Source organism: Oncorhynchus gorbuscha, linkage group LG23, assembly GCF_021184085.1.
Source record: "Oncorhynchus gorbuscha isolate QuinsamMale2020 ecotype Even-year linkage group LG23, OgorEven_v1.0, whole genome shotgun sequence".
Classification (NCBI taxonomy): domain Eukaryota; kingdom Metazoa; phylum Chordata; class Actinopteri; order Salmoniformes; family Salmonidae; genus Oncorhynchus; species Oncorhynchus gorbuscha.
This window is the reverse complement of record NC_060195.1, coordinates 8,692,466-8,714,026: the sequence shown is the minus strand read 5'-3', so window position 1 is coordinate 8,714,026 and position 21,561 is coordinate 8,692,466. Positions and strand designations below refer to the sequence as shown.

Here is a 21,561-nt window from a genome sequence, read left to right as displayed (position 1 = left end):
AATCAAGCTAGGCTTCCTCTATAGAAACAGGACATGTTTGTCCTCTACAAATCAAGCTAGGCTTCCTCTATAGAAACAGGACATGTTTGTCCTCTACAAATCAAGCTAGGCTTCCTCTATAGAAACAGGACATGTTTGTCCTCTACAAATCAAGCTAGGCTTCCTCTATAGAAACAGGACATGTTTGTCCTCTACAAATCAAGCTAGGCTTCCTCTATAGAAACAGGACATGTTTGTCCTCTACAAATCAAGCTAGGCTTCCTCTATAGAAACAGGACATGTTTGTCCTCGACAAATAGAAGACAAATTGTGCAAGCTACTTTTATGTCTGTTATAGATTATGGGGATATTATCTACATGCATGCTACAGCATCAACACTTAAATCGCTGGATGCTACTTATCATTGCGCACTTAGGTTTATTACAGGTCCTAGCTACAGAATTCACCACTGTGTTTTATATCAAAATGTGGGTTGGACTTCGCTGTCCATGAGACGAAAACAACATGCTCTCGTGTTTGTCTATAAAGCACTTCTGAATAAACGACCTTCTTATTTATCATCACTCATCAACATTAGAATTACTAAAACCAGGTCACAAGCGTGGATTATACTTGAGGCCCGTGCGATTTCCACAGAGTTTGGTATGCCTGCCTTTTCCTGTTACGCTCCTTGCCTGTGGAATAGTCTGCAGACTAAACTTACACTTTAGACTCTTGTCCCCCTGTCGCCCATTTTAAACATTTATTGGAGGATTTTTATTTTTGTATTGCTTGTAACTGTTTCTGGTAATGCAAGTTATTGTGCTGTTAGGGGAATAACCTGTGTGTAAATGTAACAACCTGCTTCTGTACACGCAGAGAGATGTGAACAGTAGTGTACACAAGGAGAGACGTGAACAGTAGTGTACACAAGGAGAGATGTGAACGGTAGTGTACACAAGGAGAGATGTGAACGGTAGTGTACACAAGGAGAGATGTGAACGGTAGTGTACACAAGGAGAGACGTGAACGGTAGTGTAAACAAGGAGAGATGTGAACGGTAGTGTAAACAAGGAGAGACGTGAACAGTAGTGTACACAAGGAGAGATGTGAACGGTAGTGTACACAAGGAGAGATGTGAACGGTAGTGTACACAAGGAGAGATGTGAACGGTAGTGTACACAAGGAGAGATGTGAACGGTAGTGTACACAAGGAGAGATGTGAACGGTAGTGTACACAAGGAGAGATGTGAACGGTAGTGTAAACAAGGAGAGATGTGAACGGTAGTGTACACGTGGAGAGATGTGCACTCACTTTCTGGTGGTCTGCATCCGGCAATCCCACTCAGGATACCTAAAACGCAGGCACAAGAAGAAGAGATGGAATTATAAAAAGCTGGACAACTTAGGAACTTAATTGATTTAAGCTAGGCCTAATACAATATCAATACTGACAGTACGAGTTTGAAATGTCATGCTGGTGAGTGGAAAACTGGAAAAACAACATGAATATGTGATTACTCACATTTTAAGAAGTGTGAGCTGTCCGTCTGCATGTTGAGTTCCATTGGCGTGTGTGAACCAGAACTGCAACAAAAAGCAAATCACATTTTTTTCTCTCGTTGTTCATATTCAAGATACTGCTACACATGTTAAAACACAGCCTATACATTAACTGTATATTATCAGTGGAACAAATAGGCGTAAGATTGATACACTTTGGACCTTTTCACCCACATGAACCTACCTGAGATACAGATAATGCAGACTCAGAAATAACAGGAAGTAAGCGACATACCTTTTCAGAGAGCAGGGTAATATCACAGAGAGAGCAAGTATGAGGAAACTTTTTGGGGATTTCTCCATGGAAGTCAAGAGCAGCCTTCTTGGTAGGAGTTTTGCCAGAGGTGGCCATCTTGATTGTGACAACTGGGACATCTTGGTCTGGGCGTGGTCTGTAGTCTGTAGTTGGTGGGTACCTGTAATCTACTGCTGGTTGGGAGGAGTTGGGGGGTTTCCAGGTGTTGCTGCTTCCTCCTTGGGCCGTGTTGTAAGTGGACCTAGGAGTTTGGTAACTTCTGGGAGTTTCTTTACCATAGTTGTAGTCCACAACTTGGACAGAGGGGGGACGAGATATGGCAACAGGAGGGTAAGAGATCATAGCTGGATATGGTGACTGATGTGTCGCCCTCTTCTTCTTAATCTCCAGGACCAGATGTGGTAGGTTCTCCACGGTGATGAGATCCTCAGGCATCTCGGCTAGTAGAGATAAGTCTTTGGGCTTGAGCCCACAGCTGCTCAGGAGAGTTTGGTCTGACCTGTTTAGTGAGGAGTAAGGGTCTGACCGGCTTAGTGATGAGGAGTAAGGGGACTCGGTGGCAGCGGAGGCTCTGGATGAGGAGTATGGGTAGGATGGTATTGTGGAATGAGATGGTGACTCCTGGCACGATCTGTAAACATTGTGACTGTGGTCTCCAGGGTGCAGGTGATCTGGAGAGTCGAAAGAGCTGGGTCTTAGACCTTTAGCTGGCGGTGGTCGTCTGTAGGAGTAGTTGTGAGACATGCTGGAACGTAAACGTATCTAATCTCTGTTGAGAAAGTTGCCAGTGAAGAGATGATGGGTCAAAGAAGCAATCTAGGGAATATGGATTCAATATTAGGCTATTGGGAAAGGTCATCGAAATTATTAAAAGCACAACGTTGCTGTTTACATTTACTTGAAACGGACAGTGGCTGAGCTAGCAAAGCTAACGTCAACTAGCTACCTTCCTCTCACGTTAGCATTTTTTTAAAAGATAATTTGTGAATACATTCAAACATAAAATGTCGGCATATACGTTAATTCGTTAAGTATCTTACTGAAACCTGTATCGAAGTAGCTAGCTAGCTTCCCAGGCGTCTGAACCGGAACCGGAAGTAACCACTTTTTTTTAAGTAGTGTGTTTTCGTAAAAATGTATCTGCATTTCCAAAGTGCGCTCTGGCCGTTCGTACATTCAAAGCCTTTGTCAGGATGTCAATTCCGCTCTGGCGGAGAAGTGAGGTTGAACCGAGTGGTCGGACCTCACAACCGCAGTCAAGTTTAACTACTTCCAGACACAAATGAGAGAACACCTCAATGACTATTTTATTTGCCATAGCAGAGCTGTTTTCATGTTATCCAGAGCGTTGGTAGCTGTAACTGTGCTGCTGGCAACATTTTACCGACACCGACCATATTCTACCGGTGTTGAGCGTAAATTCACAAATCATTCTGCGCTGTCACTCTCAGACGAGAGTATTATGAACTCGGAGTATAGAGCCAGCGCGAATTTACGAACGCACCCATAAGAATCGAGTGCAGTTTGTTTGCTATATATAAAACAAGAGAATGAATTGATCAGGGGCCATGATTTGTTGTGTGAAATCACAAAATATATAGTCCAACATTTATTTTCAAATACTTAAAGAAAAAACATTTAGATTTTGTACAATAGTTTTGGTAAGTTTTTATACAGTAGTTTTCCTCTTAGGTGCATTTAGAAAAAACTAAAGTCAACATCGATATGGCAGTAGGATTTCAAGCTCCAGGCTCTGAAAGATAATGTCAGGAAGAAAGGGGTGCAATGAAAATAAAATCTCAAATAAGCCTGGCATTTCAGACTCTGAAAAGAAAGTAAAATGTAGAACACAAACAAATAAGAGACATATTATAAAGTAGGTAAATCTAATTTATAACATCCAGCTTTAAACCCGTCTAAGATATTACACATTAATCTCATAGCAAACTGCATTTCAACAAAATGAGACTGTATAAAGAAATATGTTCTCTGCACTTTCTTACTGAATTCATAACGAACAAAGTTCTAATGAAAAATACATCTTGTGATTGAGATGAACCACTAGTTTTGATTGAACAGAAAAGTATTATTTGATAGGGCAGGTATGTTAGAACAACCTACATAACATAGGCCTATAATATTCTAATAAGAAATACAAGTAAAAAGTATTCTGGTTCCTACCCTGTTTTTACATTCAGAAGAGTTACATATGATTTATATACACAACATTATTCAAACGTTAAACATGCAGGGCTAGCTGGAAAACTTTGGCAACACATTAAGTGCAACAGAGTAACAAGAACTCCAACAGATCTTCCCACACTGGCTTCAGTGTGGACAGATGATTCGTTCATCAGAGGACTTAGTCTCAGTGCTTCAACCCTGGTACGAATTCCTGTGCTTCAGGGTTCAAATTGCTGTTGATCTGAAGAGGGGGAAAAAAACACGAGGGAAAATGTAATCAAAGCTTCCAGAGATGATTCAATCCAAACAAATGGAGATATTATAGGCCTACTCTTAGTAAAGTATGTTCCAACCGGTGTTATCTTGCCATGCCAAACAAGACAAAAATCATACTTTATATACGTATGCTCAAAATGTTCTTCTATTTGTAGTGGCCAATAGATTCAAACATGACACGACCAATAACTTTTTGAATTCAATGATAGACTTTTAATACACCCCCGTATCAGAAGCCTGGAGAGCCCCACGGGACTCACGGGACCCACAGGACTCACCCGTCCCCAGGCCATCCATCAGTTAGTCATTGACTGTCCAGCTAGTCTTAAGCGTCTATGTGTCTGCATTTTTAGTGTCCCCTATGACCTTTAACTTCTTCCTGCCCTATACAATATAGAATGCATTTTACCAGAATAAGGAATGAACCCATAATTGTACCTTTTCTCTTTTGTTATCAAATCATGTATATAATTCTACCACATATTCTACTGAGAAATATACTTTGTTTGTATTCTGATCTTTTATTATTTCTTATTGTTGGTGCATTGTCAAGAAGGAACATGCAAGTAAACATGTCGTTGGACGGTGTATCCTTTGGACATACGACTAATAAAACTTGAAATGGGGTGGCAAGAAAGCACATACATATCTGGGACTAGGTTAGCCTCAGAAACACAGGCTTTTCATGAGTCGAAGAGACAAGATTTTGAAGGATGGCCACACGAGACTAGCCTGGCAAGCCACCTAACCATGAATGGTTCCCTACACAAGAATAGGACTAGGCCTATTAGGACTAAATAGGACTAAAATGGCTGCTTTCCACAGACTTTACTTTAAGGAAACCTGGACAAACAAAATCACTGAAACATTTACCGCCAGGCCGTCGACGACGCCAGTGTCACAGAGGACCAGTAGGTTGAGTTGGTTCTGGAGTTGACCGAGAGTTAGAGGGAGATCTCTTGCTGGGATGAACCATTCGTTCTCCTCTTCCTCCAACATCTCCTGGAAACACTGCTCAATGAACTCCTCCTCCCACAGCTCCTCCTCAATCTGGGGACAAAGCATTCAAAATAATTTAGACACCCACTCTTCGCAAAACACTAAATTATTGAAATAATGATACATTGCTATTACAAAAACAGCTATTTCTTTGTATGTGGAATAGGCATTAAATATTAAATCAACTAGCTACCTAATCTAGTACCTGATCAATAGGCAGAATAAGTAGAGTACCTGTCTGTTGAATTCCTCCTCATTCTCCATCCACATGTATTCAGCAAAAGGATTGTCATCATTGATGAACTGTCCGTGTAGGATAAGTTCGCTGTTGCTGAGGCTTGGGGTGTTGTTGATGCGACTTGGGTCTTTCATTTTGGCTGTAACAAAGATGAGGTAAGTTAGTTGTATCTTCAAAAATAGACCAACAGAAGAACAATTACAATATTTCAGAACACAGTAATAATAAGACACAGCAATAAACCATCAACAACTCGGGGAAAAAAAACACAGTACAGTTCAAAATGATAGCAACACTGTGGTTATAGTTTCGGGCTTCCGAGTGGCGCAGCGGTCTAAGTGCCCGAGGCGTCACTACAGACACCCTGGTTCGAATCCAGGCTGTAACACAGCCGGCCGTGATTGGGAGTCCCATAGGCGCACAATTGGCTCAGCGTCGTCCGGGTTTGGAGTGTAGGCCATCATTGTAAATAAGAATTTCTTCTTAACTGACTTGCCTAGTTAAATAAAGGTTATATTTATTTAAAGAAACTTGTCTACCTTTCTTAAGACGACTCGCTATAAAGGCTTAAAGCAGCAACTAGGCACACCCATTTCTATTTTATATGGACCACATCAATGTTAATATAACGTTACGATATATTTCATAAAGGTCAACTTACCAGGTGAAGGTTCAAAGCTGTCCGTTGTTGCTTTTGTTTTGTTCTCCAACTCTTTATTTCCAAGACAAGTGAGCAATAATGGCCGCTGAGGCTGTTTACACGTTGAGCGTCAGCGATTGGTCGAATCGTTATGACCTTCCCATGTGACCAGGGCGCATCCTCTCTGCGACTGTCGTTATAGAGCTTCAACGCCGAGTGATCCCACCCTGCGCAGGTAAGGACAATAAAACCTCAGTTCACTACATTCGGGAAATCTTCGTTTGACTGTAAAATAACTAACGTTACATATTACGAATATATATTGTTTATATTGAGCTCCTTTTATTTTATTTTTTTCGGAGCATAATATTACACCTCATGATGAAAACATGCAAGCTCGTTGCCATCAAATTAGCTTCGTAAGCTAACTAGGCCAGAGGCCTTGCCTTTCACATCAAATATATGTTATGCTGCTGTTATCTATTAACATTTTAGTTGGCTACTATCATCTTCAAAGTAAACGTTTTTAGTTATATCTTGTACGCACAACATTCAGCAAATATTCACATATTGAGTACATATGTTTTTGGCAGCACAGACAAAAAGCGGCAAATCAGCTCTTGCGGTTAACTGCATCTCGTGTTAGTTAGCAACTTGAATAGCTAATGTTGCGATACATTGTCTATACTGTTGTCTTTGCTATAGCATGATCTAACATCGTTCTGATCCAGAGACTGGATTGAAATTCCCTTTTTTAAATTCATTGTAACCTTGTAACTAAACATTTTTATAAGCTCTTTTTCAAGTTTTATCCAAACTGCAGTTATGACAATTTGTTGGTCACTTGGTGCATTACCCTTTCTCTATGAAGATGAAGCCATGTTTGATATATCTTCTCTTCTGGCTATGACATACAGTTAATGCTACTGTATATCTTCCGCTACTTTCGTATGAGGTCAATTCACGTCTGAATCTTTACTGTACATTTCCCTCCTTTTCTGTGAGTGGTCTCTCTTCAATGCTTTAATAAATGGTTCTTCCTGTTTCTTTCATATAAACCTAACATTCTGATTCTGAACACAGTTCAATTGACTATTTAAATTGGGCTGTTCTCTCTACACTTGCTCTATGTACATTGTAGGCTAACTGAACCTGTCTGCAGACAGTGTTGTTTTGCACCTCCATATCCCCATGCTAACTGTGGAGGAGGGTGGCAGACAAGAACTTACACCCTACACTTTCACCATTATGTTTCTGCAGAAATATTCCATCAGATGAAGAGGAGAGTTTTCCTTTTTCCTCATCCACGTTGACTTGTTGCCACGTCGTTGTCAGTTTTTGAATTGACCAAATCTTCTCTTCGTTCAAAGACTTCTAAATTGGCCCTCGCTTTAACTGCTTCCTTATTCTGTTTGTGCTGTGTAATCTCACATTGAGTTAGTTTAGAGCTCGTCAGCCATTTTGAGGATTGCCATGTCCCAGAAGATTCCATCTGATAGCTCTCAGAAAGGCTTTGCTGTGGGACGCGGGCTTCTGGCTGCTGCTGAGACCCTCAACTTCAGCATGAATGAACAGCGTTCAGACAGTCTCCATCATGGCTCAACCTCCAGACAGTTGCACGGCATGTCCTCGGGTATGGGTGGTGGTGAGTGTGACCCGCAGCTGTCCCGTCGTGGTGGCGGCAGCAGCCACATTGGCAACTCCATAAAGCTGTTTTCCAGCTTGGGCCTGTCGCTCGCTGACCTGGACGTGCTGGCACAGATCCCAGAAGACAACATTAGTGTGGAGACCTTGCCTCACCTTATAATGCAGCTTAAGAACCGGAAGGTGGATTCTGAAAGACGCATGGCAGGCAACTCTAGAGGGGACCTGTCCGTGCTCTCCTCTGAGCCCTCATACAGAGCCAGCAGAGATGACTGGGATGACATGCGTGTTGGCAAACTGGGTGGTTCCATGGGGCAAGCTTCGGCCCTCGCTCAGCAAGGAGACTTGGGCTACAATTCCATCCAAGACACTTCAGCTGGAAGGTACGAACTCGACTATGGCCACGGCAGTGGTGGAAGAGATCCAGGGTGGTATTCAGATCTTTCCCGTGATCGCTACAGCGGTATGGGCATGGGTCCCCCTTCAGCGGCAGACAGTGTCTTTATGACCAGGAGAATGGGATCCCCGTCCCAAGGCAAAGTGCAGGACTTCTTAGGAGTTATACCTCACATGTTTCCCCATGTGTGCTCTCTTTGTGATTTTGACGTGCACTCTACCATGGTGAGTATTAACTCCAATTCATTTTCCACTTTACCTGTCTATTTCACACCGTCTCCTCTGATCTCAGTTTGATTGCTACTCTCATAAACGCACGGACACTTTCAATTCAAGACCACTTTTTGAATTTTATAATCAAATCTTTTATATCTTTTGATTTATCAAGTGATGAAAAGCCAATCCTACAGTACACTAAGTAATGATTCAACAAGTCTGTTTTATAGTAGCATCATATCTCCACTTATTCAGCTTCTTTCTCCTTTTTTCTGAAGAGCCATAGTTGAATCACCTTTTTGCTTTCTAATTGGTGTGGGAGCCAATTAATGTATAAAGTGTATGTCTTCAGTAAATCAGTCACTCATCCAGTGGTTGTCTTGGTCTGCAGGAGTGGAACCAGCACACTAATGGATTACGCCATACAGAAAACCAGAGGCTCCTCCTGCAAATGTAAGTTACATTTCCTCTTCAAACACATTATGTTATGTAAAGATCTTTTCGCAAAACAAGGTTGTTTTGACTAAAGTTCAGATACCCACTGAAACGGTACTTTTACCCTGCCCAATTGAAAAAAAGCATGAAGAGAGGGGAAAAATAAAATTGTGTGAACCATCAATGATTTTTGGCCAATGTTCTCCCATGACCATTAGGTACCCAGAATGGGATCCACACATGGCCACAAGCAGAAGGTATGTGTCTCACTTTCCCGCACGTGCACACTCGCTCTCTCTTTCTCTCACACACACACACACACACACACACACACACACACACACACACACACACACACACACACACACACACACACACACACACACTCGCTCTCTCTTTCTCACACACACACACTCGCTCTCTCTTTCTCTCACACACACACACACACGCCAGTTGTTATAACTTGTTTGCAAATATTAGTCCCAAGAGTTGATAAAGAACATAAACCAGTTAACAAGAAACCTTTCAGGTGTTTTGAATTTAAAGAGTAACTGCACACTTAAAAAAAAAAAAAAGAAAAGAGGCTGTTCTCTAAATGAAGTTTTTTTCTACGTGGCATCTATGAGTGAAACATTTCATCTAACGTCAACATTGACTACAAAGTATAAATACGGTCATTTTGGTCATAAAGTCTGTCTTGTCCAAAACAGAGTTCTTTTATTTATTTATTATTTAAAAATAAAAAAAAATGCGACTTGTGGTCCTTGACTGCATCACAACATAAACGAAGGCTGGATTTGTTTTAATCCTGCCGACAGCTGGCATCACACTAGAAATTATACATCTGGAGTGCAGCTGCTCTCGACCCGATTGGAATCCCTTCGGTAAATGTGGGTTGACTTTGGATATCCCTATGGGGCTCGTTAGGGACCCTCGATAAAATGGGACAATATGTTGACATTTCAGTGACCTTAAACTCAAACCAACTATAAATTGTATAAATTAATTTACAAATATTGAAAGCATTTATTGAGAACTAAAAAATAATGAGAATATTATCTAATTTACATTGTGTAATTTATTGATGGCCCCTAACTAGCCCCGGGCATAGGCTATCCAAATTCAAACCAAATTTACCACTGTCGCATACCAGTCAGCTAAAGTTAATTGTCTAAATCATTTTTTTAAACTCTTGTCAACTGCGAACACACACATACACACACATGAGACAACATTTACATTACATTTACATTTAAGTCATTTAGCAGACGCTCTTATCCAGAGCGACTTACAAATTGGTGCATTCACCTTATGACATCCAGTGGAACAACCACACCCCCAAAACCAACTCGAGTTTGAATTAAGTCATGGACAATAGCATTTCTTAAATGAACCAAATACAAAACGAGGCCAAATCAGGAAGTGAAGTTGCACTTTAAAATGCGTAGCTGAATCAGTCTTATGTAATTAGACTGAATCTCATGTTTGTCCCTTTTTCAGCGGTGGGTCTCATCTACTGGAGACCACCAATCAATCAGCCGGTCTTCTGGGACCAGTCCCCATAGCTGAAAGGCAGCAGGCAGGAGGAGGGCGCATGAGCTCCGGTTGGGGTAATGCTGTGTTTGTGTGAAAGATTGCATCCGTGTCTGAAATGGAATCAGATTCCCTTTTAGTGCACTACTTTTGATTAGGGTTCCATAGGGCTCTGGCCAAAAGTAGTGCACTATATAGGGAATAGGGTGCCTTTTTTCCCCCAGATGCCGCCAATGTATACTTATTCCTGTCACCTTACTGATTAATTTCTGTATTCATTACCATGTTATCATTGTCATTTAAAGGGATAGGCCTAGTTCACCCAAATTACTAAATTACATATTGGCTTCCTGACCCTGTAATCAGTCTAGGGACAAAGGAAGACAGTAAACCATGTTTTGGTTAGCTGGCTACTGCCATGTTGTAATTTAAGTGACTGGGTCCTTGAAAAAAAAATAATTATATATATATATATATATATATATTTAAAAACATTTGTATGTATATATAAATAGAACCTCTTATGTCTGTTTAGGTGGTGGTGCTGGATCTAATGTTGGATCAGGCAAGCCACATCAACACTCTATGGCACTTAAACCGGTAATGTGTTTTATTTGTCATGATATTATCTTGATCAAATACAATCTTTTTACTGCAGGTAACTCCTCATCAAAAACGAATGGAATTTTACTGGTATGTCTTAGGTGTGAGAGTCATGGATTCAACTTGTTTTTGTATCGTTCTGAACTGTTCTCCTCCTCAGATCAGAAGCAAAGTCGTGGTGGCCAAATATGACAGGAGTCCTCAGTCTAACAAAGCCCTGTTCGCCCTGGTTGAACCCTTTGGAACTCTCTGTGAACACCTGGTACTGAAGAACAAGGTAAAGCACGACACTTTGTGTCACCTTGCCAGGGGCATATTCAATTCTGGGCGTACGTGGAGATTCTAGGATTTGCGTGCGCAACAAACTAATGGGATTTATCAACAAAAAAATGTTTTTCTTGATAAATCAGAGCCATACTGTATTTCTGCGCTCGTGAACAAGCGTTACAGCCCCGCCCGGAAAACAGCCTCCGTTCACCCTTTTATGTAAACAATAAAAACACCCTCGTTTGCTGTGTGATTCAGAAATGCTAGAACTGGGTCATGACTTTAAAAAATAAATAAAAATTAAGCACGATGGTAAATTTGATCACATTTCTGTAGAGGTGTGGGCAGAATGTTTTAATATTTTGCAGTGACTTTTTAAACTAAAATTTCTGACCAAATAAAAAATGATAGAAATATATCCGTCAATATGCTGCTATGCAATCTCCTTCACCAACTGCAAATACATCTGTTTTCACACCAGACCTACATTCTGTTTTTATTGGCCGACCATTATTAGAATTCCCGTGCCTCAAACACTTCAATTACACCCCCCCAAAAAAAATAACTATATTTGCTTGCAATGCAATTGATCAACCACTAGAAGTTCTGCAAATCCATGGTCTTGAGAAGTGAGTGGTAATACGCACACTTTCCCCCTCAAGTTCAAACTGGAAACCGTCGCGCACGCCAGGTTGTCTTTTCATGTTGTTGTTTTGTGCCCACACACACAGTCATTGACTGTAAAGATTCTTAATTGGAGTGTCCAGGAAACCACCCCCTTTTTGTGTTTTCACACCACTTTCCTCTTATTACAATGTATTTAATCAATTCTGCCTTATTAACTAACTTATTACAGTACAACCGGAAACGCAAACTCTTTCAAACACTTGACTTGCTCCTATTACCCATTTTAACAGCAGTAAACGGATGACGTCGTTGTATTAGAGCACACGATGACTGGTCCTGTAGCACAGGGTTCATGATGCGTATTCCTACTCCCACAGGCCTTTTTAGAAATGGAGACTCATAAGGAAGCTAGGGATGTGGTGAGCTACTACCAGCAGAACCCAGCGCTGTTGCATGGGAAACAAATCACTTGTTATCTGTCCAAGGAAATCGTGGTGATTCGGGTAATATTGGAATATTGTCCTTATTTGTCTATTTTTTTTCATTAGTTTTTACCTGTATCTGTTGTCTCGAGGAAATACCTCAAGTCACTCGGCTGCGTTTCTATCTTAGCTGACCGTTAACGACCCCGAGTGATCATACACGTAATATGTTCCTCTCTCTGAATACAGAAAGACAGCAGAACTGAGAGAATCAACCGGGAGGCTAAACAAGGCAAAGAGCCGACGGCGGTGAACCAATCGCAGGTAGTCTTCTTCTCCAACTTGCCGCGTGAGAACGAGAAGAAGCAGGAACTCCTCACCATCGCGCGGCGCTTCGGCACCGTGGAGAAACACTTGTTTCTAACTGATGAGGTAAAAGTCCTATTTATTCTCTGTATAAAAAAAATATCTATACTAATGTTTGGATAAAAGCGTCTGCTAAATGGCACATATTATTTGTTATTAAACTCAGCAAAAAAAGAAACGTCCCTTTTCAGGACCCTGACTTTCAAAGATAATTTGTTGAAATCCAAATAACTTCACAGATCTTCATTGTAAAGCGTTTAAACACTGTTTCCCATGGTTCAATGAAGCATAAACAATTAATGAACATGCACCTGTGGAACGGTCGTTAAGACACTAACAGCTTACAGACGGTAGGCAGTTAAGGTCACAGTTATGAAAGCTTAGGACACTAAAGAGGCCTTTCTACTAACCTTGTAAAAACACCAAAAGAAAGATGCCCAGGGTCCCTGCTCATCTGTGTGAACGTGCCTTAGGCATGCTGCAAGGAGGCATGAGTATATAAATTTTTATTATATTTTGGATCTGCCATGAAGGGTTCAAATGTATAAACTTTAGCGTTTGTCTTCCTAGTCTTTTGTTCAGCTGGGGTCCGCAGAGGATGCTGAGATGTTGGTGAAGTACTACACTCTGAATCCACTGACCATCCAGGGAAAGACTGTCCGTTTAAACATCTGTACCAAGTACAAGACCTTGAGGTAAGAATTCCCAAGATTGATTCAGTGCTTCATTATCACATTAGAGGACTTAGTTGGCCTTTTTTTTCCAGAGGTAGCTGTACTGATTGTGGATTGTTGTCTGTCTGTAACAGTGTGGGTTATCACTCCAACAAACTGATGGATGATAAGAGAAGGAGAAGCAACAGTAGTACTGGGCCCAAAGACAGAAGTTCTTCCAGAAGTGGTAAATCTTCCTCTAGCAGCAAAGCCAAAGAGGACAAGAAGGAACCACCAAAAAAAGGAGAGGACTGCGGTGCAGAGAGAAAGGGGGAGAGGTCAGGAGGAGAGGGGGAGGGGTCAGGTGATGAGGTGGCTGGTGTGATGGAGGGAGATGACGCTGAGGAGTGCAAAGGAGAGGGAGACCAAGGTTCACGTGATGATGGGTCGTCAGAGGACAATGCTGAAGACGTGACGGAAGACCCAGAGACGGCTGCCAACACCAGTCTGGAATCCCAGGAGGAGAAGGAACCTGCTCCGGACTCCGATGACGTTCCGAGCACTGCCAAGGTTCTGAGCAGTGGTGATGTCACAGAGAAGGCTGTGGGGTCAGAGGTGGAGGAGGGGACTGTGCCTGGTGCAGAGGAGAAAGCAGAGGGAGAGCCTGAGAGTGAACAGATGGAAACTGAAGACACTACAGATGAGCCAGAGACCGAGGACAAGGATGACATGCCGTCTGCAGAGCCAGCAGAGAGTGAACAGATGCACGAGGAACAACTACCTGCAGACCAGGTAGGTCAACAACAGAAAACTTTTACAGTCCAAGAAAATATTTGTCTTGCTTACAAGTTGGCACTACTCTTGTGTTTTTGTTCTGTTGAGCACAGTGATATATCTCCCTTTAAATGTTTTATATTGTACATATTATAAACATTTATTTTTAATATCTAACTAATATGTTGAATATGTAAATAATATGTTGACATACAGTACCAGTCAGAAGTTTGGACACCTACTCTTCAAAATTGTATAATAATAGTGAAGACATCAAAACTGTTAAATAACACACAGAATCATGCACTAACCAAAAAAGTGTTAAACAAATCTAAATATATTTTGTTTGATTCTTCAAAGTAGCCATCTTTTGCCTTGATGACAGCTTTGCACATTCTTGGCATTCTGTCAACCAGCTTCATGAGGTAGTCACCTGGAATACATTTCAACTAACAGGTGTTCCTGTTAATTTGTGGAATTTCTTTCTGTCTTAATGTGTTTCAGCCAATCAGTTGTGTTGTGACAAGGTAGGGGTTGTATACAGAAGATAGCCCTTTTTGGTAAAAGACCAATACCATATTATGGCAAGAACAGCTCCTATAAACAAAGATAAACAACAGTTCATTACTTTAAGACATGAAGGTCAGTCAATACAGAACATTTCAAGAGCTTTGAAAGTTCCTTAAAGCGCAGTCGCAAAAAACCATCAAAACCACCAGCAATGATGAAATGATGAAATTGGCTCTCATGAGGACCGCCACAGGAATGGAAGACCCAGAGTCCCACAGGAATGGAAGACTCTGGAAGACCCAGAGTTACCTCTGCTGCAGAGGATAAGGTCATTAGAGTTACCAGCCTCGGAAATTGTAGCCCAAATAAATGTTTCGCCGAGTTCAAGTAACAGGCGTATCTCAACATCAACTGTTCAGAGGAGACTATGTGAATCAGGCCTTCATGGTTGAATTGCTGCAAAGAAACCACTACTAAAGGACACCAATAAGAAGTGACTTGCTTGGGCCAAGAAACACGAGAGATGGACATTAGACAGGTGGAAATCTGTCCTTTGGTCTGATGAGTACAAATGTGAGATTTTTGGTTCCAACCGCCGTGTCTTTGTTAGACGCTGAGTAGGTGAACGGAGGATCTCTGCGTGTGTAATTCCCACCGTGAAGCATTGAGGAAGAGGTGTGGGGGTGCTTTGCTGGTCAGTGATTTATTTAGAGTTCAAGGCACATGTAACTCGCATGGCTACCACAGCATTCTGCAGCGATACGCCATCCCATCTGTTTTGGGCTTAGTTCCACTATCATTTGATTTTCAACAGGACAATGACCTAAAACACACCTTCTGGCTGTGTAAGGGCTATTTGACCAAGAAGAAAAGTGATGGAGTGCTGCATCAGACCTAGTCACCCGACCTCAATCCAATAGAGATGGTTTGGGATGGGTTGGACCGCAGAGGGAAGGAAAAGCAGCCAATAAGTGCGAACTCCTTCAAGACTGTTGGAAAAGCATTCCAGGTGAAGCTGGTTGAGAGAATTGCCAAGAGTGCAAAGCTGTCATCAAGGCAAATGATGGCTATTTGAAGAATCTCAAATATATTTTGATTTGTTTAATACTTTTTTGGGGGTTACTACATGACTCCATGTGTTATTTCATAGTTGTGATGTTTTCACTATTATTCTACAATGTAGAAAATAGTAAAAAAAAAAATAAAGGAAAAAACCCTTGAATGAGTATGTGTGTCCAAACCTTTGACTGGTTCTTTATGTTGAATATGTAACGAACATGTTGTTCGTTTCCGTTAGGAGGAGGGCAGCATGGAGCAGGATTTCCCAGAGAACATGGATGACTTTGTGACTCTGGATGAGCTGGCAGAGGACGAGGACTTGGAGAGACAGGACTCCTCATCCAAAGTAAAGTACTCCTCTTCAGGTAAACAACATTAACTTCACCTCTATCATGATGTATGATCATTTAATTTAGGATGATTGATTGATAAGCGTCTGTGGAATTGAAAACCATTGCTACAGTGTCGGCCCGCATGAAAAGTAAGCTCCAGCAACTGTTGTTGGGTGAAAGTAAACAGTTGTGTAATTGTCGCTCTCATCCTCTTTGCAGGAAGCTCTAAGAAAATTGGGGGATTGAGAGTGGTCAACGTTGTGGGATTTAAACGAGCCTATGGTTTTCTGAACGAGATCTTGGCCCTGGCCAAACCCTTCGGTACTGTAGTTCAGCACCTGGTGCTTGACGTGAGACCTGAGGTAAAGTTGGTTGATAGATTAATTTGACAGTTAAAAAGCGGGGGGGGGGGATAAATAAATAATGAAGTCAACTTTTAACTATTGTGTATATTTTCTTTGTTGGTGAACCTAGGCCTTTCTGCAACTCAATTCGGAAGAAGAGGCCAAAGCAATGGTCAATTTCTACAGTGGGAATGTAACACCGACAGTGTGTGGGAAGTCTGTGAAAATCTACCATTCACAGACATACGCTACCATTCAGGTGAGCTCCGTACCTGCAGATTCAGTTTTCCAGCCTTCTACTGTAGAAATTGTTTGTAATGTTTTTTTGTTTGTTCTTCTTGCAGAGTGGGAGAGTGGTATACGTGGGTCAGATTCCCCACTTCAAATCCTCAGATGCCTCTCTTCTGAAAATTGCTGAACCGTTCGGCAAAGTGAGACGCTATTTCCTGAACAGATATCGCAACGAGGTAATGAAATATTTTGTTCTCTCTTCGGGCTACAGAGCTTCTTGGAAAGAGTGGGATACAAAACAAATGTGGATTTCTATTGTATGTTAATTATTTCATTTCTAGTGTTTCATTGAGATGGAACGTGGAGAGGACGCTGAGAGAATGTCTGAGACCTACAAGGACACGCCCCCTAAATTTGAAGGCAAGCGACTAACGGTGTACGTGAGCAGGAAGTACAAACAGCTCAAATACGGGTGAGTCAAACTAAACGACAGTTGGTGTATTTGATGTGAACGTTGTACACTTCAACTTATTTCTGTCACTACTAAGATGGCGACACTAAAGATTAAATGCTCTTTTTCCACACTAGACACCGACCACCAGCCCCTGACTCTGAGGAGAAGAAGAAGCCGTCGAAGAGGGAGCGATCAGGCAGTGAAACGAGCTCCCACAGGAGCTCCGCAGCCAAAAGCTCAGCCAAACAGGATGAAGAACCTCCAGTCAAGAAGTCCAGAGAGGAGACTGCATCTTCATCAGCAGACGAGTCTGACAAAGAAGACGAGGAGGAGATGGTGGAGACGCCCACTGAGCAGAGTGAGGTAGAGGTTAGGAAGGAGGACGACGAGGTACAGGGAGAGCACGAGCACGGTCAATCCTCTGAGACCTCAGCTGTACACAAGATTGACACTGATATGGTAAGTTTATCTGGCTTAGGTTGTTCTGAAAATGTCACCATATTCACTATAGTGTATTACTACGGATCACAGTCCTATGGGGCTTTGGTCAAACGTAGTTCGCTGTCATCATCAGCAATCCCTCTATGATGACCTGATGGGGAATATGACCCCATTCTGGGATGTAAACCCCAGGCGGTTTTAGTTTGTCAACCAAAAGTAGTATCTTCAGGAACTGACTCTCTATTGTTCTGTGCCGTAGAACATCAAAATGGAGGAAAACGAGACGGACATTTCCATAGTGAGTGTGAGGAGCGTTGAGGAGAATGGAGAGACTGCCTGCACACCATCCCAGGCTGAGGGAAAGCTTTCATCAACCAGCCCGGTTCCTCTGGGGCCGTATGAGTCTAACAACCCAGTGGGTAAGGACATGCTCAGATTAATACTCGAGGAGGAAATGGTTTTCTATGTGTTTAGAAATACTACTTTTAATTTTTTTTATAACATATAGAATAATTTTATTTTTCTGTCAGACCACTTTTGTCTTGTCCAACACATTAAAAATATATGCACTACATAGACAAGAGTATCTGGACACCCCTTTCATTTAGTGGATTCAGTCATTTTTTTTGTTGTAGCAGACAGGTGTATAAAATCATGTAAACAGCCATGCAATCTCCATAGACAAACATTGGCAGTAGAATGGCCTTACTGAAGAGCTCAGTGACTTTCAATTTATGTCCTGCTAGAGCTGCCCAAGGTCAACTGTAAGTGTTATTGTGAAGTGGAAACGTCTAGGAGCAACAGCTTCTCAACCACGAAGTGGTAGGGCTCACAGAACGGGGCCGTCGAGTTCGGAAGCACGTAGAAAGTTGTCTGGCCTCGGTTGTGAGTTCAAAATGGCCTCTGGAATCGTCAGCACAGGAACTGTTCGTCGGGAGATCCTTGAAATGGGTTTCCATGGCAACACGAGCCTAAGATCACCATGCGTTATAACAAGCGTCGGCTGGAGTGGTGTAAAGCTCGCCACCATTGGACTCTGGAGCAGTGGAAATGCGTTCTCTGGAGTGATGAATCACGCTTCACCATCTGGCAGTCCGACGGACGAATCTGGGTTGGGCGGATGCCAGGAGAACGCTACCTGCCCCAATCCATAGTGCCAACTGTTAAGTTTGGTGGAGGAGGAATAATGGTCTGGGGCTGTTTTTCATGGTTCGGCCTAGGCCCTTTAGTTACAGTGAAGGGAGATCTTAACCTTACAGCATACAATGACTTTCTAGACAGTTCTGTGCTTCCAACTTTGTGGCAACAGTTTGGGGAAGGCCCTTTCCTGTTTCAGCATGACAATGCCCCATGTGCACAAAGCAAGTTTCATACAGAAATGGTTTGTTAAGATCGGTGTGGAAGAACTTGACTGGCCTGCACAGAGCCCTGACCTTAACCCCATCGAACACCTTTGGGATGAATTGGAACGCCGACTACGAGCCAGGCCTTATCGCCCAATATCAGTGCCTGACCTCACTAATGCTCATGTGGCTGAATGGAAGTTCCATCATCTAGTGGACAGCCTTCCCAGAAGAGTGGAGGCTGTTATAGCAGCAATGCTCCAACATCTAGTGGAAAGCCTTCCCAGAAGAGTGGAGGCTGTTATAGCAGCAATGTTCCAACATCTAGTGGAAAGCCTTCCCAGAATAGTGGAGGCTGTTATAGCAGTGAAAGGGGGGCGGGGCAACTTTATAATAATTCCCATGATTTTGGGAATGTTCAACGACCATGTAGATTATATCATATTTCATACATCAAATCAAATGTTATTTGTCACATGCCCTGAATAGAACAGGTGTAGACCTTTTTTTTGTGAAATTCTTCCAACCAAACATCATAGTGACTCTGTCTGATTGCAGGTGTTGAATATGTGAAGATGGGGTACTACTGTAGAGTCTGTTTCCTGTTCTATTCCAATGAGGAGACGGCCAAGAAGGTTCACTGCAGCAGTCAATCTCACTACCAAAAACTCAAGGTAAACATATACAATATTGTAGTCAATTAGCAGATATGCCAAAATGATTTAAGCAGTCATTTAAAGCTCTGACACAAAACACACCAATACGTCTCTCACTTTGTATCAAACAGTTGTCAGCATCCAGAAAAAAAAACATTTTGTTCTGAAATCTAAATGCTGTCTTTTTTTCTTTCTTTTTTTCAGAAACATCTGGAAAAGGAGAAGGCCAAAGCTCAAAGTACCAGAGGGACAAAGACTCCTGTTTAGGAATGATGACAAGTGTTGGAAATGTTTACGCTTGGATAGAGTTTGTTTGTAACGGAAGAGTGGATGTTTCAGCTATTTTCTTTTTTTGTCTTTTTTTTTTTTTTAAGCTTTCATGTTTAGTCATACAGTCTTGTAACTCTTTATTTTAACCAATGTACTGTACCAGGAGGAACCAACCATGAATGGGTCTGGAGAATGTAGGGTTTTTTTTTGCCTGGTTTTGTTTTTAATATTTTCTGATAACTCTTCTTGCTAAATTTGTTAAGTGCAAGACACGTTTTTGATTTGTGTTGAAGTCATAGGACGACATCCCTCTCAGATGCTGGTCTTTTGATTGGTTCCCCGACTGTTGCAGAGACAAGAAATAACGTAACCAATTATATTAGAGCAAGTGTCTAAAGGTTGATCATTTTTAATAAATGCCTCCCATGCAGATGTTCAGATAATTGCATTGCTTGGATGTATAATGAACAAAAATATAAATTCAACTTGTAATGTGTTCCCACGTTTCATGAGTTGAATAAAAGATCCCAGAAAAGTTTTGTTTATCTGAAAACATATTTCTCAAATGTTGTCAACAAATGTTTCCTTCCCTGTCAGTGAGCATTTCTCCTTTGCCAAGATAATCCATCCACCTGACAGGTGTGGCATATCAAGAAGCTGATTAAACAGCATGATCATTACACAGATGCACCTTGTGCTGGGGGGACCATAAAAGGCCACTAAAATGTGCTGTTTTGTCAAAACAATGCCACAGATGTCTCAATTGGTATGCTGACTGGACAGCTGATGAAACTGGGTTTGCACAACCAAAGAATTCCTGCACAAACTCAGAAACCATCTCGGGGAAGCTCACCTGCGTGCTCTTCATCTTCACCATGCTCTTGACCCAACTGCAGTTTGGCGTCGTAACCAACTTCAGTGGGAAAATGCTCACCTTCGATGGCCACTGCCACGCTGGAGAAGTGTGCTCTTCGGGCAGATGGCAAACAACTTGTATGGCGTCGTGTTGTTTGAGTGATTTGCTGATGTCAACGGAGTGCCCCATAGTGGCTGTGGGGTTATGGTATGGGCAGGCATAAACTACGGACAACGGAACACAATTGCATTTTATCGATGGCAATTTGAATGCGCAGAGACACCGTGATGAGATCCTGAAGCCCATTGTGTCATTCATCTGCCGCCATCACCTCATGTTTCAGCATGATAATGCACAGCCACATGTCTCAATTATCTGTACACAATTCCTGGAAGCTGAAAATGTTCCAGTTCTTCCATGGCCTGCATACTCCCCAGACATGTCACCCATTGAGCATGTTTGGGATGCTCTGGATCGACGTGTACGACAGCGTTCCAGCTCCCGCCAATATCCAGCAACTTCGCGCAGCCATTGAAGAGGAGTGGAACAACAGTTTGAACAACTCTATGTGAAGGATATTTTTTTTCTGCTGCATGAGGTAAATGGTGATCACCAGACACTGACTGGTTTTCTGATCCACACCCCTACCTCTTTCTTTCTAAAAAGCTATCTGTGACCAACAGATGCATATCTATATTCCCAGTCATGTGAAATCCATCCATTTAAGACCATAATTTATTTATTTGAATTCCCTTTTTTTTTTTGTATGAACTGTTGCAGGTTGAGTTTTCTATTTTTGTTCAGTGTATATTGGCATGTTACTGGAGGAGAATGGGTACACAGAAATGTGTTGAGAGCCCCCTCTTATTGTGAGCATGCACTTTACACACACAGTTCATGTTGAGACCAGCAGATGGTGTTATTGTTCCTACTATACACACACGAGTCAACAGGGCTAAGGATGATCGTTTTTCTCAGGATTACTTGTGATTG

At 41.9% G+C, this 21,561-nt stretch overlaps 2 protein-coding genes across 2 annotated transcripts; one reads left to right on the top strand and one right to left on the bottom strand.

Moving 5' to 3' along the window:
• Positions 1-3,371: 3,371 nt before the first annotated feature.
• On the bottom strand, positions 3,372-6,315 carry LOC124010590 (polyadenylate-binding protein-interacting protein 2-like). The gene is made up of 4 exons (XM_046323210.1): positions 6,158-6,315; positions 5,493-5,635; positions 5,133-5,309; positions 3,372-4,224 (listed from the first exon to the last, which is right to left on the bottom strand). The coding sequence occupies exons 2-4, from the start codon at positions 5,628-5,630 to the stop codon at positions 4,168-4,170; spliced, it is 372 nt and encodes a 123-aa protein (XP_046179166.1). The 5' UTR covers positions 5,631-5,635; positions 6,158-6,315; the 3' UTR covers positions 3,372-4,167.
• matr3l1.2 (matrin 3-like 1.2) lies at positions 6,254-20,251 on the top strand. The gene is made up of 20 exons (XM_046323209.1): positions 6,254-6,371; positions 7,397-8,401; positions 8,784-8,845; positions 9,046-9,084; positions 10,328-10,437; positions 10,896-10,960; positions 11,124-11,240; positions 12,235-12,360; positions 12,529-12,711; positions 13,216-13,340; positions 13,454-14,090; positions 15,880-16,006; positions 16,193-16,335; positions 16,448-16,576; positions 16,662-16,784; positions 16,890-17,020; positions 17,137-17,461; positions 17,703-17,862; positions 19,345-19,460; positions 19,647-20,251. The coding sequence occupies exons 2-20, from the start codon at positions 7,610-7,612 to the stop codon at positions 19,707-19,709; spliced, it is 3,573 nt and encodes a 1,190-aa protein (XP_046179165.1). The 5' UTR covers positions 6,254-6,371; positions 7,397-7,609; the 3' UTR covers positions 19,710-20,251.
• Positions 20,252-21,561: the final 1,310 nt, after the last annotated feature.

Excerpts from the sequence above, each read along its gene's own strand:
- matr3l1.2 (XM_046323209.1), top strand. The coding sequence starts at position 7,610 with ATGTCCCAGAAGATTCCATCTGATAGCTCTCAGAAAGGCTTTGCTGTG. Across the intron at positions 8,846-9,045 it reads CAGAGGCTCCTCCTGCAAAT|GTACCCAGAATGGGATCCAC; the intron begins GTAAGTTACATT and ends CATGACCATTAG. Across the intron at positions 16,577-16,661 it reads AGACATACGCTACCATTCAG|AGTGGGAGAGTGGTATACGT; the intron begins GTGAGCTCCGTA and ends TTCTTCTTGCAG.
- LOC124010590 (XM_046323210.1), bottom strand. The coding sequence starts at position 5,630 with ATGAAAGACCCAAGTCGCATCAACAACACCCCAAGCCTCAGCAACAGC. Across the intron at positions 5,310-5,492 it reads AGGAGGAATTCAACAGACAG|ATTGAGGAGGAGCTGTGGGA; the intron begins GTACTCTACTTA and ends CTTTGTCCCCAG. Across the intron at positions 4,225-5,132 it reads GCGTCGTCGACGGCCTGGCG|ATCAACAGCAATTTGAACCC; the intron begins GTAAATGTTTCA and ends CCCCCTCTTCAG.